The sequence below is a fragment of the Hypanus sabinus genome, chromosome 1 (genome assembly GCF_030144855.1).
Source record: "Hypanus sabinus isolate sHypSab1 chromosome 1, sHypSab1.hap1, whole genome shotgun sequence".
Lineage (NCBI taxonomy): Eukaryota > Metazoa > Chordata > Chondrichthyes > Myliobatiformes > Dasyatidae > Hypanus > Hypanus sabinus.
The window spans coordinates 42,898,747-42,921,499 of record NC_082706.1 but is presented as its reverse complement, the minus strand read 5'-3'; the positions used below and the strand labels follow the sequence as shown (position 1 = coordinate 42,921,499).

Below are 22,753 nucleotides of genomic sequence, written 5' to 3'. Positions count from 1 at the left end.
GAGAGTTTAAGAAAATTATCTCACGATCGTGATACTTGATACAAACTATCAATGTATAGCCAGATTTCGGGCGTCTTGTTCAGATTGGTTTAGTATTGTCACATGACCCGAGGAAGGATGAAAAACTTTGTTCTGCATGTCACCCATACAGATTATTTCATCACATCAATGCAGGAAGGTATCTGATGCTCTGTATCTGTGATGCTGCCGCAACTGTACACACACGGACTTGCGCATCTGCCAATAAACGCCACTTTGTCTACACCAGGCCACAAACTGAAGTTGCTCACAGAGCAAATTCGGCAATAATAAATACAGGAAAGAGTGTAACAAAAGCAGGGGAGTGCAAAGACCGCAGCGCAGTCTGTGGTAGAGCAAACGGAAATGCTGAAGCTACAACAACGGAATCACCGAGGGAATTGGAGTTAAATCCGAGAACGTGGTCCGTCTAGTGGAAGGGGCTGTGCAAGAAGAGATTGGGTCCAGGAATCCGAGGGTTGAAGCTGCCATTGAGGCTGGTGGCATGTGCTGTTCAGGCGCATGTACAGCATCTTCTGTCCAGTGGGAAATGGTGAGAAGACAGAATGCCTGGGATGGTCTTTGACTATGCTGGCTGGAATTCCTGGAGGGTTAGTCACTTGGTAGGTTTTAGGGGATGGAGAGAAGCGGGAGAAGAAAGTGAAAATGGTATTGGGATAAAGGAGAGTGTACGATGGGATTGTGCAGAGGGAGCTTCACCCCGTGTCTAACCATGGGAGTGCGTGTACAGATGGTGTGAAGGGTTTCGGCCCGAAACGTCATCACTACCTCCTCCATAGATGCTGTCTGGCCTGCTGAGTTCTGCCAGCATTTTGTGTTTTTATTTATTTCCAGCATCTGCAGATTCACTCGTGGTGTGAAGGGAAGTCACTCTGTGCCTGACCCTGGGAGTGTGATATGTGATGGTGTGGAGGGAGTATCACTCCGTGGCTGAGTGCGTGATGGGATGGTGTCGAACGACAGATGTAATCGGGACCGATTATTAGCTCAGAATCAGAATCGGAATCAGATTTACTATCACTGGCATGTGCCGTGAAATTTGTTAACTTAGCAGCAGCAGTTCAATGCAATACATAATATATGTAGAAAAAGATAATAATAAAAAAATAGGTAGTAAATAAATTATAGTATACATATATTGAATGGATTAAATTGTGGGAAAACAGAAATAATATATATTAAAAAAGCAAGGTAGTGTTCACGGGTTCAATATCCATTTAGGAATCGGATGCAGAGGGGAAGAAGCTGTTCCTGAATCGCTGAGTGTGTGCCTTCAGGTTTCTGTACATTCTCCCTGATGGTAATAGTGAGAAAAGGGCATGCCCTGGGTGCTGGGGGTCCTTAAGGATGGATGTTGCCTTCTGAGACACGGCTCCCTGAAGATGTCCTGGGTACTTTGTTGGTGTAATCGTTTGTTTCGTCCAACAGCACCACTCCTAAACAACAGACGTTTCATTAACCCACAGGGAAGTGCGAGGCAGTTCGCTGATCGAAGGGTCTCTGTGCCGAGGAAGAACGGGAGCAGAATATCGATCACGCCTTTAAAAATCTCGAAAGAAATCCTTTCTCGGTCCAGGGATGGCCACCTTTCCACATCACGGACTTCTCTGTGACGACTCGATGCAGCAGGTTCCAGCCGAGCTGGACCTGGCCTCTTACGGTAAGCTCAGGGAGGTGGCGATGGGATATGGTGTGGGGTAGGGGAAGGTGCGTCAATCAAAGACTCAGGGAGTTTGTTCCAGGACGGGAATTCGCGGGATCCACTTCCTCTAACCACATATGGGGTATGGGGTTAGGCTGACTTGAGAGGCTATTGCTGGACAGGGAGAGCCGAGTCGCGATATTCTCCCATGGAGAACAGATCTCTACATCGTCTCATAAAGAGCCGATGCCCCGTATCCTTCCATAGGTAGCATATCTGCATATCGTTCCACGGAGCATATCTTCCTCTAGAATGCGTATCCCTTATATTCTCCCATAGAGCTCATATCCATATCCTCCCATTGAAAACATATCCCCATATCCTCCCATAGAGGGTATATTTCCCACAACATACCTTAGAGAGCAAATCCCTGAAATCTTCCCCTGGAGAGCATATCCCCCATTTATTGAGAGAAAATGCCAATATCTCCCCGAAGAGCATGTTCTGATATACTCCTGTGAGAGCATATCTGCATTTCCTCATGCAAGAAATTCCTCCAAATCCTCCAGCAGAGAGAAAATCTGCGCATCCTCACATTGATCTTACCTGCCTTTATAGCATTCCATAGAGCCATATATAGCCATATCCTCCCGCAGCATATACACACCTCTGACAGAGGCCATATCATCTGCATCCTCACACAAAACATATCCTTATCGTCCCATGAAGGGGATGTGCTCCCTCGCCCTGAACTGGTTTGTACACTATATATTTGAGGGCTGTTATAGCTTGTGATTGCAAATGATTAAAATGAAAATATCATCTTTGGCTCTGCTCATTTATCTCTCTCTCTCTCTCCCCCCCTCCCATTCTCTCCCACGGTCTCTCCCCCTCTCCATCTCTCGTTGGATTGGTATATAGTCGGCACAACGTTGTGGGGCAAAGGGTTTATATTAAGTTCTATGTTCTGTAACCGCCCCTTTCTCCCTGCTATCCTTTCTGACGATGCTTTTGCATGCCCTGCTCTCTCCAGCAAACCCCTGCCCAGATCGTCATCACACCCTTCCTGAATCTCGCCCATTACCTCGCCCCTCCTCTACTTATCTTTCTCTCGTGGTCCACTCTCCTCTTCAGTCAGATTCTTTCTTTTCTACTTATCACTATCAAGCTTCTGAATTCATCCTACCTCCCCTAACCACCTGGATTTACCTATCACCTTCCAGCTTGTACTCCTTCCCCTTCCACACCTTCTTATTTTGGTTCCTTTCCTCTTCCTTTCCACCCCCGATGAAGGGGGTTCGGTCACAATCGTTGACACCTTATTCACTTCCATAGATGCTTCCTGACCTGCTGAGTTCTATCAACATTTTGTGTGCATTACCTCTCACTTCCCCTTTACTCGCCTTTCTTTTGCTTTGTCCCTCCCCTGAATCCATTTTCTGTGGATCCCTGACTCACCACAACAAAGCTCACTTCCTATTCTGAAAATGTTTCTGAGGGGTCTTTTAACATACCATTTAGCCCCAGACCAATTCCTAGCCCAGTGAGCAAAGGACCTCTTAATAATTCTTCCCTGATCCCCCACTCGTAATATCCCTCTAAATATCTTCATCTCGTTCTGTCTCCCTGTTCACTCCTCTCTGCAGACAATAGTTTCTATCCCTTTCCTCTTCCCTCACTCCGAACCTCCCCAATGTTCCTCTCCCATTTCGCCGTTCTTCTTCCCCACTCAATTCCTACCTTCCCTCCTCTCTCTTGCTCTGCCTCTCCCCTTCTCCCTCATATTCCCTTTCTCCATCACACCTAAAAGCCCCCATTTCATCTCCCTTCCCTCCCCATCTCCACCTTATCACTCGTGCTCCCTGTTCCCCCTTCCATCTCCCTCTCCCTCTCCCTTATTGCATCCCCTGCCTGCTGTATCTCTTTCCGTCCTCTCTCTCCTCTCTCCCACCTCTCTAATCTCTCCTATATTTCCTCTCTATTCCCATCTCCTTCTTTCTGTCTCTCTCCGTCCCTCCAGACGTCCCTCTTACATTCCCTCTCCCTCTCTCAATTTCCGTACTCTGTTTTTCCCCTTTTCCACATCTTGCCACATGCTGTCTCTATCCCTTACACTATCTAACAGCCTCTCTTCCCTCTTTCTGACAGTCAATCTCTGTCCTTCTCCCTATCTCCCTCACTCCCCCTTTCTTACCTCTCACTCCCTGTCTTCCACTTCTCTCCCTCTTTCTCCCATTTCTGTATCTCCCAGCCCTCTCTTATCTCCTCAACACTTCTCTCTCTCCCTGTCTTCATCTCCCTTCTCTCTCCCTCCTGTCTCCAGCTTTTCTCTTTCCCTCTCTTCCTCTCCATTCTGTCTGTCCATCTCCCTATCTCCCCCATCGCATCCATCACTGTCTATTCCTCTCCTTACCTGCATTCTCCTCTCTCTTCGCCCTGACTCCCCACTTTCTCTCACAGACACCCCATCGTCCCCACCTTTAACCCTCTTCACCCCCACACGACCAAATCTACATTCAGCACCAGCTCAGCCACTCCCCCCCGCTCTCCAGCCCTTCCACCTCCCAACCCACTGCTCTCTCTGCAAACCCGACAGCACACCCCCACACACACACTTTACAAACTGCAACAAACATCCAGAAATTGGCCTAAAGTGCTAAGTGTTTCCAAAATTTTCAGATTACATCTCAAACTTCTGGCATGGTTACCTCTGATGGTCGTTTACTTGCAGTTCAGAATGGACCTGTTTATCACGCATTGTTTTACAGGCAGTGGGCTTCCGGTTAGGAGTTACTGGCAAATTGATTTACATTCAGTGTGTCCTTGCTGCACGAGGGACTTCCTCCTGTTACTCAGAGATAAGGTTGGTTGGAATTCGGGAGGAGAGAGCAAGCAATGTGGGCGGAAGTCTCCTGGATCCCGGAGATAGTTCAGACGGGAATATCAAGTCCACAGAGCCTTGACCACGTCAGCTGAAGGAGTTTGACGAACAAGCATATTAAAAATGCATGTCGGATTACAACAGGGCGAGAGAGGACATTGGGAGAGGAAGGAGGGGGAATAGGGGGAGATAGGGAAAGGGTCAGAGCATGGAGATCGTGAGAGAAGGAGTGAAGGGGAAGGGGGAGAGAAAATGAGAGACAAAGTGATGGGAGAGGGATGAGCTTAAGAGACTGGAGAGGGAGAGAAAAGAAGGGGATATATATGAAGAGAGACAGAGGGAAAGAGTATGATCAGTCAGGGAAGAGGGCGAGTGTAGATCGGGAGAAGGAAAAGAGAGGGGAAGAAGTTGGTAGGGGAACGGGGGAAGGAAGAATGGCAGAGGGATAGAAGATGAGCATATAGTAAGAAGGAACGGGACAGTACACAGTTAGAACAAGACCCTTCGCAGTGTTGATGAACAGAGGGATCTTGGTGTCCAAACACATACAGTGCCTTTCTTAAAGTGACTGCACAGGCTGATAGGGTGGTTAAGGAGGCACATGACGTGCCTGCCTTTATTAGTTGAGGCGCTGAGTTTAAAACTTAGGAAGTTATATCGCAGCTTTGCAAATCTCTAGTCAGGCAGATTTGGAGTTATAGGAAGGATGCCGAGGCTTTGGAGAGGGCGCAGGACAGGTTTGCCAGGATGCCGCCTGGTTTAGAGGGCATGTGCGACAAGAGGTCGGACAAACCTGGGATGTTTTCTCTGGAACGGCAGAGGTTGCTGCGCTGGCAGAAATGGTGGTTGAGCTGGACAGATTAGCAACATTTAAAAGCCATCTAGGTGAGAACAAGGGATATGATAGGAGAGAGCTAACATGCCAAGCACGGGCAGGTGAGAATAGCTCGCTGGGTAACACAATCGGCAGGGACGAGTTGGATCGCAGAGCTTGTTTCCCTGTTGTAACCCTCTATGGGTCAGGATGCAGGGAGCCGGGTTGATCCAATGAGTGACTGTAGAGAGTCTCGGGAGACTGGGTCTGCTGTCCTGGAGTGGGGGGACCAGATAGAGGGTACAGGATTATGAGGGGAATTAGAGAAGGTGGATCCATCTCTCTACAGAACTAGGGGGTAGGGGGTAGGTTTACAGCAACAGACAGGAGGTCTAGGTGAGAAGGGGAGTGAGAGAGATGAGGGGCAATGAAAGATAGGAAGCGCAGAGAGAGTGACAGAAGGGAAGAGGGAGGGAGAGTGGGAAGAAGGAAAGAGGGACGGCAACGAGAGTAGGATAGGGAAATAAGAGTGGAGATATAAAGGGAAGAAGGGAGAATAGAGGAAAAGGGGAGGGGGCGAGAGGGAGGCGAATTAAGAGGGGAGAGAGAGAGCAAAGCGAGAAGTGAGAGTTTAGAGGAGAGAAAGAGAGGGTAAGGTAGTAGAGCGGAATGGGAGAAATAATGTCAGAGGGAAGCGAGGGGGAGAGAGTGGACGAGCGTTAAGGAGAGGACAGAAGAAGTTAAGAGAGGGAATAAATTGAATTTCTTTAGCCTCTTAAAGAAGTAGAAGCGTTGGTGACCTTTCTTGGCCAAGGTGTCTACATGGTTGGATCAGGAATGGATGTTGGTGATGTTCACACCTAGAAGCTTAAAGCTCTCAAACCTCTCGACCTCGACATCGCTCATGTGAACGGTCGAAATGCCTACTTCCTGAAGTCAATGGCCAGCTATGTTGTTTTTCTGACATTGAAGGGAAGGCTGTTGTCATACTACCGTATTACTCGGCTCTCCCCCTTCTTCCTGTGCGGCTCTGCACAATTGTGTTGTCCCTCTACTGACACCTATTGGTCACACTTTCCAGATTCGGAGATTGAAACGCCATTTCTGATTCCCGGTTTCACCGACCTCTGGTCCTGGGCGGACAGACAGGGCAGCCAAGGACAGCACTCCCCGGTTCCCAAAGGTAGGAAGACCCTTCACAGTGTTGATGTACAGAGACATCTTGGGATCGAAGTTCATAGCTCCCCGAAAGTGATCTGGAAGTAAAGAAGGCGTGCGGCACGCTTGCCTCTATTAATTGGGGCACAGAGGTCAACTGTCAGGCAGTAATGCTACAGCTTTGTAAAACTCTGGTCAAGTCACATTCCGTTCTGGTCGCCCCATTAAAGGAAAAATGAAGAGGCTTTGGAGAGGGTGCAGAAGAAGTTCATCGGGATTGTGCCTGGATTAAAGGGTGAACAAGGAGAGGTTGGAAGAACTGGTTTTATTTCTCCAGGATGGCAGAGGCTGAGAGGAGACCAGATAGGGGTTTATAGAAAAATGAGAGGCACAGATAAAGAAGGCAGCTGGTATCTTTATCCCCTGGGTTAAAATATCTAGCCGAAATGCAGGGGATGTTCAAAGGAGATGTGCAGGACAAGTTACTTTTACACAGAGCGGTGAGCGTCTGGTTGCTGTTGTAGGCAGATATGATAGAGGTTGCTAGGTAGACATATGAATGTGCAGGGAACGAGGGGATATAGACATTGAGTAAAAAGAAGAGATTAGTTTAGTTAGACGTTTATTTACTGGTTAAATTAGTTTGGCAAAACATTGTGGGCCGAAAGGCCTGCCCCTGTGGGGTACCGTCCCATGATCAGATGGGTGATAGAAGTCAGCGAGGAACCAGGAGAGAAGAGTGGTTGAGGCCAGTGGAAGATGGTTATCAAATTGTATAGTGGGGCAGGATGCACTGGTCAAGCGAATTTTTATCCGCCTCCATTTCCTGATGTTATTAGATGTACAAGGAAGAAGGGGATAGCTGGAACACATGACGATGGAAGTCTAATTAACCCTGATCTATCCCCCCCCCCCCCATCTCTCTCAGATCACCAGGATTTAACGGGGCAGTGTACAGACAGTGGCACACACAACGTTTATTCTCAGTTGCACTGTTGGACAGGCTATCCCCTGGGTAAGTTCCTCGGGGTCGGTTTGATATTGCAAAACGTTATTACGATCTGAAAACTATTTTACTAAACCCAGAGTTAATGCGGACGATGCACAAAGAAACAGGCTCAAAATTGTCCCATCACACACTCCTGGGGTCAGACACAGATTCAATCTCTCTCTCTACACCGTGGCATCACAAACTCCTGGGGTCAGCCGCAAAGATAAGGGTTTTCCAAAGAATCCATCAGTGAAATAAAACCTCTCCTCATCTACGTAAACGTTACGTTCGCTCCTCCCCACCTTTGTAACCCCACCCGGCAATGCACCTCTCCACATCTATCTGAATATCTCTCAGTTCTACATTCCTTCGAAACAGCTTCAGCCTCTGCTGAATGCACTCTGCCCTTCCCAGCCTCCCCCGTCCTCTACATCTCTCCACAAACGCACCCCACTCCCTTGTACCACTGACACCCACAGCCCTCCAACCCTCCCGGACACCACCATTCACCGAACACGAACATTCTCTCCACACCTCCCTTCAGCACCCATATATACAGGCTCTCCTCCCCTCCACCCGCCCCACCGATCGGAGAGCTCCTCCCCTCATTAGAATTCAGCACACGACATTTCTGAGAAAGTCGCTCTATCGGTGCGTGTCCCCGGGAACAGTCTGTAGATCAGAGAGTCCTCTGTTACGCACCTAATGGGGATGAAATGGGTCGCGGATTCCTGAATCTGACTCACTTTCTGAGCCAATCGCTGTCGGCATAGACGTGGGTGACCCCTCCCCATCGCAGCCGTCCCGAGGGCCGTGTTGCGCTAGTGGTAATATCACGTTTGTAGGTGACCGTGGGGGAATCTCTTACCACCAGTGTTGGTTGATCAGCTCTGGCGATGAGGTGCTCTGTCACACGTAGAGAGGCAATGTCCAGCTGACTGGGACTTTGCGCCGCAGACGTCCATCATTCGCCTGCAACGCCAGGGACAGAGAGAACCATGGTGATACCTGGGGCCAAAGTATCCTGGCTCCACACACTCACTGATACAGTCACATGCCTCATCAGGGTGAGGGCAGCATCGGATACACGATTGCCCCATTCTCAAGGGGCGTGGCCATAGTGGTCTCGCTCCATCTTAGAACCCCTGATAAAACTGAAGGCGTTCTGTGTTATCATCCTGGAGGGGGAGCGGGCCACACCCGCGCCGTACTGTAGCCCTGAGAACGGCTCGCTCCCAGTGACCGACCTCTTTTCCCAGTTATCGTCAGAGAATGTCGCTTCCACAAACCCTATTTTTACCTTACTTTCACGATCCGCTCTAACCAGTTCTTGACCACGCCTCGGCTACTCCAAAACAGATCCATGACCACTCAAGTCGTTGGGCCAAAGACCATGGCCCTGCTCCTCATGCGGTTGACTCTGCCCCGGACTCCAAATCTGACCGGTTCCAGATACTGATCAATTAGCAGATTGATAGCGGGCCCGAGCAAGAAACGGTGACACTGCAAAACAGGGAGATTTTCCTCTCCACTGCCCGGCAATGCCACCCGAATTCTGCTGGCATCCTTCGTCGACGTTCCCTGTGCATCTTGGCGGTTACCACGTCTGTCTGTCACTTTATCTCCGCAGCAAGCACGGAGCCCTCCCAGTGCGTCCCACCGTCCGGCCCGGAGGAGCGAAACTTCGTCCCCGGATCCTTCCAAACCTTGCGTCCCGTCAGCTCGGCGGAGCTCTTGGCGTGGAGATCTCAGGGGGCCTACGATGCGGCAGGGGAGGTGGAGACACTAGAGAGCTCGACGCTAGCGGGTCGCGGGCAAACCTTCGAGGCTGGCGCCAGCGACGAGAGTGTTACCTCTTACCCAGGTAGGTCCCAGTAGCGAGATTTCATCTTGGAACCTTTGTCTAGCCTTTGGTGGTCGGGATGAGAGGGCTCCTTTTGTGCGGCGGGACAACCATTTGGGACAGGGTCTGGAGGAGCGAGAAGTTTCGGACTCCCAGCATCCCCCTTCCCCCCCCCCCCCCCCGGCTTGGTATGGCAACTGCTCTGCACGTGAGCGTAAGAAACTGTAGAGAGCTGTTGACAAAGCTTTACACATCACAGAAGCCAACTTCCCCTCCAAGGAGTCTGTCTTTGGGAAAGCAGCCAGCATAACCAAAGACCCCACCCACCCCGGACCATCCTGCGAAAGCACAAAAGCCTGAAAGCATGCACCACCGGGCTCAAGGGAAACGTTTAACTCGCTGTTAGATGACTATTGAACGGTCCCGAGTACGATAAATTGTACTCGTGGTTATGCTTTTTTTAAAGTTCAAAACATTAAACTGATTCAAAGGAAGACACGGGAGTCCGAAATGTGGATTCTAACTTTGAATTTTCTTTAAGCCCCGTGTATGCTTCAAGTATGCAATTCATACACGTATTTATATATATAACCCATAATAAGTTTTACAAGAACAATAATGCTTAGTCTATATATGTGTCTATATATATGAGTGTCTACATAAATGTGTCTATATATATATAGCCTACTACAGTCACATTTCGCAAGTAACGGCCTAATTAACTTATCAGAAACCTTAGCTGATACGTTGCCTGCAAAACTGCTTTCATCACTTTCACGATTCCCGTGAACAGCTTGGTCCTTTCTTATCGAACATGCTTTCCAACTAAAGGCACCAACATCTGTTTCTCCTCTGTTGGGCAATGGTTCACGGTGTTCGACATTATTCAATACATTTCTTAATTCGCTTTCAGTTATCGTACGGGGAGGCAAATTGCGGATGGACCTCCTAAGTGGCAGTTGGCTCAGCCAATCACGTCCCTACAATGCTTGTCATCCTGTTTATTTCCCCCCCCCCCACCCCACCACATGCAAGCTCAATGTGGATTGTTGGTTGCTGTGTTACAATGATACGGATGCCATTCCTACAGGAGTTGTCTTTTTTCCCCAGTATAAATTCTTATTTGGATCTTTTCAGGCTCCAATTTAGTATCTTTGAAAAGCTGCTCAAATTAATTTTGCGGAATGACTGGAACAGCGGAACCAGTGTCTAATTCCATTTTAATTAATTTGCATTTCACCTCTAGCATAAACTGCATTACTTGTCTATCGTTAATTTTCGCACTGTAGATCTCAAGGCTGCACGATCGCTCATCATTATCAGATTTTCATCAACAGCATGCAGATTAGTGCTCTTTTCGAACTTCAACTTGACCTTTTAGCTTTTTCTCTTCCCCGTGCAGTCCATTTATTTTTCTCTGCCCGACATGCTCTCTGTAGGTGTCATAGCTCGTTGCATTTTTTTGCAAGTTTCAGCTTTAAATCTGCATTGGTCTGGTGTATGTGAGCCCCAGCCACAACAGTTACACAATTTGTTCAGCCACTCCGCTTTTTTTTTAGATGTTGCAATTTTGTTCACGCTCTCTTTCATTCCTGACTACAATTCAGTTGAGTCTCACCCTGCTGTTTCCATTGATACAACGATTCTGACTGCTCTTTTAAATGTAAGTTGCGCTTCAGTTAGGAGCCGTTTTTGAATGCTTTCTTTTAAGATTCCACAAACCAAACGATCGCTTAGAGCACCATTAAGCCCATTACTGAACTGACAATGCTCAGACAATTTCTTCAATTCAGCCACATACATTGAAATCGACTCCCTTTCTTTTTGAGTCCACTTATGAAACCCAATTGCGTTCTGAAATCAACAATGTCTCCAGTTCTAAATGTTCCTGCGTTACTCTGACAATATCAGCAAAGCTCATTTCTGCTGGTTTGGTTTGAGTATTTAAACTTCGAAGCAAACTGTATGCCTTTAAGCTCAATGTACAGAACATAATTGGTACTTGTTTCTCATTGGCTGTTTCATTATTGATGACTTAGCTCAATTTCCAGTTATCGTTTCTGTAATCAAACGTGTCAGTTTTCCCTCGGTAGCCATCTATTTCTGCTTTTTAAAAATGATATTATCGCCCCATACTCATTTTTTTTATTAATCCGTGAATTCTTCCGTTTAGTGTCGAAAACAGATACTGCGCTTCTTTTTGTTGTTGGAAACTCGACGGTCTCTGCCTGTGCTGGGCTGCGCTATTTTATTTTGCTTGCCTTTCTTCTCGCTGCGTTTTACAAGTCAGTAGCCATATCGGGTTCGTTTTAAATATACCTCGCCGCGATGTTATGTTTTGCAACATGAGCAGGTGAGGGTGGCGGTCTTACCTTAGGCGAGGTGCGGGCGTATCAGGTGGTAGCCTGATGACGTGCAATTCACGTAACCCGTAATGAATTATGTACACGAGCGGGAAAGCCTAATCAAACGATATATATATACACACAGGATTACTCAGATACTACAGAAATATTAAAAACGCAACTCTCATGACATCACACCTACCTCGTTATGATCTTGCACTTTATTGCTTACCTGCACTGCACCCTCTCTGTTACTGTAACCATTCCTCATTGTTACTGTTTTATCTTGTACTAGCAGAGCGCACTGTGTGGTGATCTGATCGATAACAGTATGCAAAACAAACTTTTCACTTTATCTTGATACATGCGACAATAACAAACCAATACCAATTCTCCCTACTTCAAGGCCTGACAGCAAACACCATCCAGGAAATGACAGCTACTACCTCGCTGCTATCAGCCTCCTGGACGGAATTAGAATTACTAAAAGATGTATTATTGACCTCACAATGTGTGTGTGTGTGTGTGTGTGTGTGTGTGTGTGTGTGTGTGTGTGTGTGTGTGTGTGTGTGTGTGTGTGTGTGTGTGCGTGCGTGTGTGCGTGCGTGTGTGTGTGTGTGTGGAGGGGGGGGGTGGAGGGTGTTCGTTCGTTTTGCTTTCATTAACGTTTACCCACCCTCTCTCACTCGGGGGTTGCTATATTACCCCAAACTGTCTGTAAACCTCCGTTTCTTTACGGTTTGTGCTCTTCAAGGTGCAGAGATGATGCTGGACGGATTTCACACCGCGCTCCCCCACCATCTTCTTGGCAGGCAGTGGAATGGGACGTCCAGAAATAACGGGGGACCGCCAGATCTGATTGAATACGGCGCTGGCTGGGATGGGCATTTATCCATCCATGGTGGCCCAGCCGGTGAATACACCCTGTCGGAACACGCAGCTAATCGGTCACGGCACGCACCCAGAGACCGATGCCGAGGTCCCTTCGTACCGAGAGGCCGCACTTCATGCGGTCCAGGACTGCTTGAATACGCAGGTAAGCGAGATAGGGCCGGAACTCATCACCCTTCCCTCGCCGTTCATCTAGAAAACGGAGTGTGGACAGCTCCGTCCAATCGCTGCAGCGCATAAGGGAAAGCGGCTCCCAAGGTGCTGTCGATTGGGAGTGGGGGTTGGGGGAGAATCCCGACGTCGATGAAGGGGCTGCCGGTAGATTTCTGAGTCGGGGGTTGGGGTTGGAACCTGTGGATGGCGCTGTTGTCTTGCCTCCCCTCCCCCATTCATGTCCTCTTTCTTCTGAACGGGGTTCGTGAGCGGCTGTCGGACTGCCCGTGTACAGACGTTGGGTTCCGTCGATGGTGCATACTCGGTCCTCCGTGCACCTTCCCAGCATCTACACACCTCCCTAAACCTGTCACCCACTACAGCCCTCTCTGCCCCTGAAGTTCCACCCCTGGCAACGTTCTTCCTGTCTCTGTAAGCTCCTACAGCCCCTACACCCCTCTCCCTGTCTCTGTGACCCGCTCTAGTTACTACACCCTTCACCATCTCTATGGTCTCAATCGGAATCTCTGTGGTTCCTACACTGTTCTTCATCTCTGTAATCCGCTCCAGTTCCTACACTCCTTCCCGTATCAGTAACCCCCTCCGGCACCTATATTCCTCCCATCTATGTAACACCTTCCAACACCTACACCCGTCCCCTTCTCTGTGACCTAATCTGGCCTCTGACCCCCTCCGTCTCTTTGTCCCCCTTGAGCCCATCTCTCCACTCCAGCCCCTGGTCTCCTCTCCAACCCTGTGACCCTCTCCAGCCCCTTTCCCCTCTCTGTATCTGTGATCCCCTCTGGCCCCTAAACCCTTCTATATCTCTGTGACCCCTTTCATTCAGGTAATACTTTTCTCAATGGTGACCCCTGTTGATAAAATATTGTCCCCCCGATCTGCAGGTGAGAGGTAGTCTGGGAGGAGCTTGATGGGGATTTGGGGAGGGCAATCGCAGGAGAGCAGAGATGGATCGTCTTGAAGCCCGGTATGGACAAAATGGTTTGTATATTGTAATAGGTAGATCAGGGCTGAGGGAGATTAGAGATTAGAGCCGAGTGCTGTCCTGTTTACCAGCAACGGTAACTGACCTTTGATCTCTCTCTCTCTCTCTCCCCGTCACTCTGTTCTTCTTCCTTCTGTTGTACCTTCTCTTACCCCCTTTCTTATCTCTTTCTCCTTTTTCTGTTTTTTCTTCTTACCTCTTTCTCCCATCTTTTCCTTTCCCTTTCTCTCTCCTATTCTCCTCATTCGCCCATCTCACTTCCTCCTCCCTCTCCTCTTTCACCCTTCTCTGCTCCTTTCTCCTCTTTTTTCTTCTTCCTCTCTCCTCCATCTCACCTCTCGCTCACCTTCCTCTTCTTCATTTGTTCTTTAATTCTAACTCTTCACACTTTATCCTCCCCATTCTCCCTTCCCCTTCCTCCATTCGCTTCCACCTTTCCCCCTCTCTCCACTCCCCAATCTCGCTCTTCAATTTCTACCTCTCTCATTTTTTCTGTCTCCTGTCATCCGTCATGCCACTCACCCTACTCTCCCTTTCCGCAATCACTGCTCACCCTTACCCACTCTTACTGTATCTCACTCTCAATCTCTCTGTTCCTCTATCTTCCTCCCTCCCTCTCTCCTCCCCCCCGCAGGAAACGGACCCATCCAACTCTGGCAATTCCTGCTGGAGTTACTCCTGGACAAATCCTGTCAATCCTTCATCAGCTGGACCGGAAACGGCTGGGAGTTCAAACTCTCCGATCCCGATGAGGTGAGATACTTCTCGTCGGCCAGCTGGAACTGGAAGTGGGGTTGGAATTGGTTTCTTGTTGACACAGGTACCGAGATGCAATCTTGTTCATACAGATCAGATAATAACAAAGTTAATTGAGGTAGAACAAGCTGAAACAATAGCAATTGAGAATAAAGTGCAAATAAAGACTCAGGGAAAGTGCAGTGCGGTGTTATAATGAGGTAGATTGTGAGGTCAAGAGTCCATATTATTCTACAAGAGCCTGGTAACAGTGAGCTGGAAACCGTCCTTGAGCACGGTGCGAAATGCTTTTCAGGTTTGTCTGTATCTGCTGCCCGATGTGACAGGAAAGAAGAGAGAACGTCGAACCTCCAAACTCATGAAAAGAGAACGTGTCACAGAGGGAGCGCAGTGCAGACTGAGCCAAAGCGTATTCAACAGGTTAATTGTCAGTAGCCTCTGTGTCAGCGATCCCATATCTGATCGCTGCACAGTTCTATTCCCCTTATCAACGGATGCACTTCCCTTTGAGGGAGTGTGGTGAAGTCAGCAGACAGGTTTTGAAAACGGGCAGGTTTGCAGACGGAAATGATTAAATAGTCTTGGACTATTATTGTGACATGCACCGCGGTAGAGTGACAAATTTCTGATTTGCACGTCATCCTCTGAGCTCATTTAATTTAATCAGTTCATCGAGACTCTACAAGGGAAAAGAATAACAGAATGAAGTAGAAAGTGTTACAGTTACTGGAAAGTGCTGCGCAGCCAGACAATAATGTGCAAAGGCGATAACGAGGTAGATTGCGAGGCCAAGAGTCGATCTTATTGTACAAGTGGAACCAATTTTATAACTGCAAGATAGAAGCTGTCCTTGAGCCTAGCGGTGCTAATCTGATTTGACCTGAACCAAACACCAGTACTAACAGAAATTTCTGTCTCTCTCTCCCCCTCTCTCCTCGCTGCTCTTCTAACCCCACTCTCCTCTTAACTCTCCCTCTCTCCCCCCTCTCTTTCCCCCCTCCCTCTCCATCTTTCTCTCTCTCTCCCTCCCTCTGCCCTTGTCCCCTCCCCTCTCAGGTGGCCAAACGTTGGGGCAATCGGAAGAACAAACCCAAGATGAACTACGAGAAGCTGAGTCGTGGTCTCAGGTACTATTACCACCGGGACATCATTCAGAAGACATCAGGAAAACGCTATGTCTATCGATTTGCCTGTGACGTCCAAGGCCTTCTGGGGAAGACACCTCAGGAAATCCACGCTCATCTGAATGTCAAGCCACGGCCGGGACTCTGAGGAATTAAATCCATTTTTTGTTCGTGTTATTTAATATAAGGTTTGAAGATGGAGAGTGGAACATTGGATTCACTTGTAAATTAGAACTGGTAAAAGGTCTAATAGTTAGAGTCGCTCAGCACTCAAAAAGGCCCTTCTGCCCAACTCGTCTTTGCTGTCCATCCAAGTGTTTTTAAATGTTGTTATTGTACCTGCATCAACCACTTCCTCTGACGGTTCGTTCTATATATAGACCGCACTCTGTGTGAAGAAGTTACTCCTCACATCGCCTTTAATTCTTCCTGCTTACACTTTAAACCTGTGCCCCCTGGTTTTAGAGTCCTCCGCCTTAGTGAAAAGGACTGTGTCCATTCGCCTGATCTATGCCCCTCATAGTTTTATAAATTTCTGAAAGGTCACCCCTCAGCCTCCTTCACTCCAGGGAAACAGTGCCAGACGCATCAATAAAAGGGAATGAACATTTCGGGTTGAGGGTCTTCATCAGAATGGGAAAGAAAAGAGGCACAAGCCAGAATAAGAAGGTTGGGGGGTGGGGCGGAGAGGGAGGGGTAAAAACTGGCAGGTGATAGTTGGATCAAGCTGAGACGGGAAAGGTAGGTGGGTGGGGGAGTGGTGACAAAGAGATTGATGTGAGAAACGAGGAGGCGATTGGTGGAAGAAGAAAGGTTCTGACGGGAAAGGACAGTGGATATAGAACAAAGGGAAGGAGCTGGGAACCAGACTGAAGAAGGCGTGGTCTGGCTATGATGGTGAGGAGGGGAGAGTAGGTGGGAGGGCAACCAGAACGAGAGAAAAAAAACAGGGGATGAGTGTTGGAGATAGAAACAGAAGGGAGTGAATACTAGAGGTTAGAGAAATCAATGTTCATGCCAGCAAACTGGAGACTACCAAGATAGAATACGAGATGCCATCCAGTTTGCTGGAGAAACTCAGCAAGTCAGGTAGAAGCGAAGTGGAGCAATAAACCGTGGACATTTTAGGTCAAGATCCTTCATTAGGACTAAAAAGGAAGGGGGCAACATCCAAAATACGAAGTTGTGGGAGGGGAAGGAGTAAGAAGGGAGGGGTGGAAATTTACTGGTTAGAGAAATCGACCTTCATGCTCTCAGGTCGGAGTCCACTTAGACTCTATATATGATGCTCCTCCGACCTGAGTTTGGCCTCCTCATGGCAGTAGAGGAGGCCATAGGCAGGCATATTGGAATTGGAATGGGTGGCCACCTGGGCGTCCTGGCTTCTGTCAAAGCAGTCCTCAAATCTGCATTGGGTCTCGTTGATGCAGAGGAGGTCGCACGGAGAACACAGGGTATAGTAGATGGCCCCATCAGACTTGCAAGTGGAGTATTGTCTCACCTGGAAGGGCTTTGTAGAGACCTGGATGGTGGTGAGCGAGAAAGTGAAGGGGCAGGTGTATCACGTCTCACTTACAGGGATAAGAACAAGGAGTGAGATCAGTGGAGAGAGACGAGGACGAAGTTCTAAAGCTCAAAGTACATATGTGTCACTATATACAACCCCGAGATTCATTTTCTTGTGGGCATACTCAGCAAATCTATAGAATAGTAACTGTATCCAGATCAGTGAAAGATCAACCAGAGTGCAGAAGACAACAAGTTGTGCGACTGCAAATATAAAAAAATAACAATAAATAACGAGAACATGAGATAATGAGATAAAGTGTCTTTGAAAGTGAGATAATTGATTGTGGGAACATGGGGCAAGTGAAGAGGAGTGTATTCACCCCTTTTGTTCAAGAGCCTGATGGTTGAGGGGTAGTAACTGTCATTGGACCTGCTAGTGCGAGTCTTGTGGCTCTTGTATCTTCTTTCTGATAGCGGCAGCGAGAAGAGAGCATGACCTGAGCGGTGGGGATCTCTGATGATCGATGCTACTTTCCTAAGTCAGCGTTTCATGCACTGTACATGTGCTCAATGGTTGGGAGGGCTTTACCCGTTATGTGGTGACATCCGTCGGTCTCGAGAGACCATGGATCTGCGCCTGGAGTTTCCGGGGGGGGGGGGCGCAGGCCTGGGGCAGGGTTGTATGGGAGACCGGCAGTTGCCCAAGCTGCAGGCCTTCCCCTCTCCACACCACCGATGTTGTCCAAGGGAAGGGCACTAGGCAGCTTGGCTGCCGGTGACGTCACAGTGTGTTGTTAAGTGCCTTGCTCAAGGATACAAACATGCTGCCTCAGCTGAGGCTCGAACCAGTGACCTTTAGGTTACTAGTCTGATGCCTTGCCCACTAGGGCACGCACCTGTTATATACTGGGCCGAATCCACTGCAGTTTGCACGATTTTCCGTCCAAAGACATTGGTGTTTCCATACCAGTAAATATATTCTCCACTACACATCTATAAATGTTTGTCAAAGTTTTAGCTGTCTCGCTGAATATCCGCAAACTCCCAAGGAAGTAAAGGCGCTACCGTGCTTTCTTCACAATTGTATTCATGTGCTGGGCCCAGGAATTTTAAGCTTGCTAACACTCTCTACCTCTCATCCTCCACTGAGGACTGGCTCTTGGGCTTCTGTTTTCCCTGTCTTGGTCTATAATCACTTCCTTGCTCTTGGTCTTGCTGAATTGAGTGAGAAGTTCTTGTTATGACACCACTCTGCTACCGAGACAAGTGGGTCATACAGAGAGTGATATTAAAACTGATTATGAATGTAGAGATGACTTAGACTATAAAACGGATTGGAATTAGGCCATTTGGACCATCGAGTATGCTTCACAGTTCCAGCATGACTGATTTATTATCCCTCTCAACCCCATTCTTCCGCCTTCTAATTAGGCAACAATCAACCTCCGTTGTAAATATACTCAACGACTTAGCCTCCAGAACCGGCAATGAATTTCACAGGTTCATTACTCCCTGGTTAATAGACAATAGACATAGACAATAGGTGCAGGAGTAGGCCATGCGGCCCTTCGAGCCAGCACCGCCATTCAATGTGATCATGGCTGATCATCCACAATCAGTACCCCGTTCCTGCCTTCTCCCCATATCTCTTGACTCCACTATTTTTAAGAGCTCTATCTGACTCTTTTTAAAAAAAAGAAATTCCTCCTCACCTCTGTTCTAAAGAGGCATCCTTCTGTTCTGAGTCTGTGCCCGCTGGTCTTGTTATGTCCCGCCAGATTTGGATCGCCATCTTATTTCTAATTACTGGATGTCGCTGCTGCCGCGTGGCCTCACAGCCGTTGTTGATTGCTCATTATCGCGTTGTTAAGTAATTAGTCTTTGTCATCAGATCGGCCATTTTATATCTTTGTATGTTTCATTGGTAGTTAGAAGGCGAAGGAATTTCAATCAATATTTGAATTTCCTTTCATTAGGACACCGGAAAGTACTGTCTTGAGCACTGTATTGCGTTGGTGAATAATAAAGCCGCTTTCAGCTACAGCTACGCCGGAAATGGCTTTATAGATCCGATCAGTTTGAGAAACGGGGAAAACTCCGAGTGAGGGCAGAATAGTAAAACGACAACTCCTAACAGTGAATCCATCCGCGGTGAATAAATATTGATTCTGCGAGCTCCCGCGCGTCAGAAGTTGGAATATCGACCACAGAGAAAAGGAGCTTTGAAACCAGGTCAGTACGATCAGATAGATTATCGCGACAGTCCAGCAGATAAGCGGCAAACATAGCGGCGCTAGAAGCCGAAACAGCGCTATCCTTGGCGTCGTTCGTACGAAGAACTTGATGTTAAAGTGAGACAGTCTGAATGAGACGTAGAGAAAGTCCGCCTGGAAGCCACATTAGAAGCAGTGCGGCATTAAAAAAAGGCGGAGGCGGCTTTATCCGAGGCCAAAGTCTTTGAGGCGGGCGGGGAGCACGAGATGACAATGACGTCAGTTCAAACTCAGCATATCATTCTAGCAGAGAGGACTATGAAATATATTCAAGACCAGTCGGTTTATGCTTATACCCGCTGGCACTGAAGACTTAGACCAGCCAACCCACACTGAAAGGCCGGGCTCCTCTTTCTCTAGATAACATCTGGCAACGACACCTTTTGCCCAAACGGGGCAGAACGGAGACAGCCTCCCTCACGTGCTCAAGGCTCCTACTTATCATGACATAGCACAGGAGGCTGTTCAGCCTCCCGGTAAGTGGCACCACACCCCATGAACCCCAACCTAATCATGATGTGTCAGATCTGGCGAGATTCCGAGGCCGTCGTGACCTGCTGACGGTCGGACTCGCTGAATTTGATAATAATCCTGGGCTGGGAAGTCCACGTTCTCCAATGCCATTGAAAACCTCCAGCTCGAGCCTAGGGAAGGACTCGACCTGCTGGAGATATGGCTTGGACCGTGCTGAGCATGCAAGCAGAATAAGGTCACTTCACATCAAGCACCCCACTGCTACTTCCACTTTAGTCTGGCAAAAACTGGAAGAATGGTATTCCGTCGAGGCAATGCAAACTGCTCACTTCAACAAACTCGTCCTGCCCCAAGAATTCTAGCAGGGAGCCCCAACGTCTGCGGGAGCTAGGAGACCCGCTTTTAGAGTTGGAGGCAGCCAAAGCTGAAAGCGACTTAGGTGGCTTGTCTGCCTCGACTCTACACAAGGAATTCATGCTATCTTGGAGAAACTCCCCTTTAGTCTGTAGGAGAAATGGACTTCTGAGACGCCAACTGGAAAAGAAAGTCACTTTCCCACTTTCTCCTTCTCTTCTAGTTTCACCCGGTCTGCAGCAAGAATGAAGTTCGACCCCACCTTCATTGTGACCGTCTCTAGCTCAGCGCCAGTTAACTCAGAAACCTGTTAGAACCCCTGTCAGCGTGCACAAGACTATAGATGGACAGCGCTATCTAAAGAGGATAATTGTAAAATTTCAGAAGATCCTAACAAACAAGCGTCCTCTGCATCGGAAACCACACCCACTCCGGAAGTGTTGAGACGTCAGAGAGAACCCTCCAGAGGAGTGAAGGGATTTCCTTAAGAAGCACTCCATATGTTTCCGCTGCTGTTCCTCACCCAGCCGCCGGGCTAGGGACTGTAATGTTGTCATCTAGTGCTCTGAACGCGACAGAGGCAGTCACACTGCAGCTCTTCTTTTTGGCCTATCTGCCTAGTCTGTGAAGAACAACATAAGTACCGCATGGCGGGGAGGGATTCCCCATCCTCTCTAGTTGCCACCTCTTCCTGTTCTGAGGTCTTTTGGGAAAACTCTGCCAGTAAGTCGTGTTCAAGGATCTGCCTCGCCAATGATTACCCAGAAGGCCACTGTGAGAAGAGGATGAGGATGTATGTTGTTTTTAACGATAAGTCTCCAGCTAAATCATTTTTCTCAACGTCTTCAACATAACCGTTGGCGCCTCACCTTATACATTTGAGACACGTGCAAGTGTGTCACAGATGGTTGGGCAAACAGCAAGAAGTTTCGTGGTCGAGTCTGTTAATGGAAAAGACTCCCTTAGCTCTTCCCACGCTCCGTGGGTGTGACGAACTTCCGGACAACACCGAAACAAATGCTCACTCCAGAAGCAGCGACTTACCACACTCGGCCGTGGTCCCTAGCTACCAAGATACCATCATTCGACCCAAAGGCTAAGATCCTGCCCCTTCTGGGAACAGACGTCATGCACAAGGTACTCGAGCAACATAATTGGCCTCCAAAGGTTCCCTTTGCGCGGAGGTTAGTACTCGAGCCGTCTGCCTAGCGAGTGCACAGAAACCTTCATCTACATACTTGCTCAGAACGAGCATTCCAGAAAACTGGCGCCCCCGTCTGGTAGCTCCCTGCCTTTGCACCATCCAGTTCGGCCAGCTTCCCGTCTCTCCCGCCTTGACCTCACAACAGATGTTTGATAAGAAACACAGTAGGCATTGGTGAAGCTGCTTTGCCCATATCGAGGATGACAACATACCAGCACCTTCAATGGCTAACCTTACTTTCCTGAGGTTGATGGACAGCGAGTTCCATCAAGACAGCTCTAAGAGACGGGTAGCACATTTCCCCTTCTGTAGCACACGACAACGCCTCGCAAACAGTCGTGAGCAAACAGCCACTTCCACGCCTGAAATTACTGGGGAAGAAAACGAACAGTATACTGTAATTGCAAAGCTAGAAAGTCGGAAAATGATTGAAACATGAATTCGGGTTACAAATCTGTCAAAACGAAGACAATATTTAATTGATTTTACAGATTCTAGATTTGTTTTGGATTCTCTGTATTTTTATACTATCTAATTGGTTTACTTGGAAGTTTGGTGGTGATCCTCTTGAAAGACAGAATTTTACTTTTGTTCTTCGACTCCAATTGAAGGTCTTGTTATTCCTTAGTTATATTTGACCGTGCTATTCAATTGATCAGGAGCATTAACTGTTTAATGTTTTTTTTTGTGCGAAAGCCATGAGTTCAGTTGGTGTCATCTTTTACAGGTACCGGGCTGGGAGTGTTATATCTTTCCTGATTTCATTTGGATTGTTGCTTTATTTCTAATTTCTGGATCTCACTGCTTAATTGTGGATACCCAGCTGTTGTTGATTGCTCACCGTCGCGTTGTTAGGCAATTAGCTGTCCTTATCAGGTTGGCCATTTTATATCGTTGTACGTTTCATTTAGTAGTTAGAATTCGAACGAATTAGCAGGGCGAGGCTGTGCAAGTCAGGACGTTCTCCAATTTTCGATCACCCCCTTTGTCCCTTATCTTTATCTCTGTGAACCTTATACCCCTCTTTACATTCCTCCTGTCCTCACCACCTGCCCATTGTCCACTCCTTCCTTCCTTCCTCTGGTTTCCCAACTGCTCCACTTTATTCCATTTTCTCCAGGTCTTTGTCTCTTCGACGTTTCATATCCCAGCGTCTCAGATCATCTCCTTTCCGCTCCCTTCCTCACGTACGTACCCACGTACAAATACATGTATGGACGCACACACACGCACAGCATTTCAGACCGTAATTTGGAGCTTCCAGGCGTCTTCTCTACCCACTGCGCCACTGTTCCA

General features: G+C 48.1%; 1 protein-coding gene across 2 annotated transcripts in view; it reads left to right on the top strand.

The window, feature by feature from the left end:
- LOC132393292 (protein c-ets-1-B-like) overlaps window positions 1–22,531 on the top strand; it is a 23,194-nt gene extending 663 nt beyond the window's left edge. The window contains exons 1-8 of one of the 2 annotated variants that reach the window (XM_059968349.1): window positions 93–641; window positions 1,506–1,699; window positions 6,458–6,559; window positions 7,463–7,549; window positions 9,156–9,389; window positions 12,468–12,749; window positions 14,398–14,516; window positions 15,576–22,531. In XM_059968349.1, coding sequence (XP_059824332.1) covers window positions 1,618–1,699; window positions 6,458–6,559; window positions 7,463–7,549; window positions 9,156–9,389; window positions 12,468–12,749; window positions 14,398–14,516; window positions 15,576–15,791 — 1,122 coding nt within the window. In that variant the 5' untranslated portion in view covers window positions 93–641; window positions 1,506–1,617 and the 3' untranslated portion in view covers window positions 15,792–22,531. Of the gene's footprint in view, window positions 1–92; window positions 642–1,505; window positions 1,700–6,457; window positions 6,560–7,462; window positions 7,550–9,155; window positions 9,390–12,467; window positions 12,750–14,397; window positions 14,517–15,575 lie in introns of those variants that run through there. The other variant, XM_059968342.1, reaches the window with a different exon arrangement.
- The last annotated feature ends 222 nt before the right edge of the window (window positions 22,532–22,753 follow it).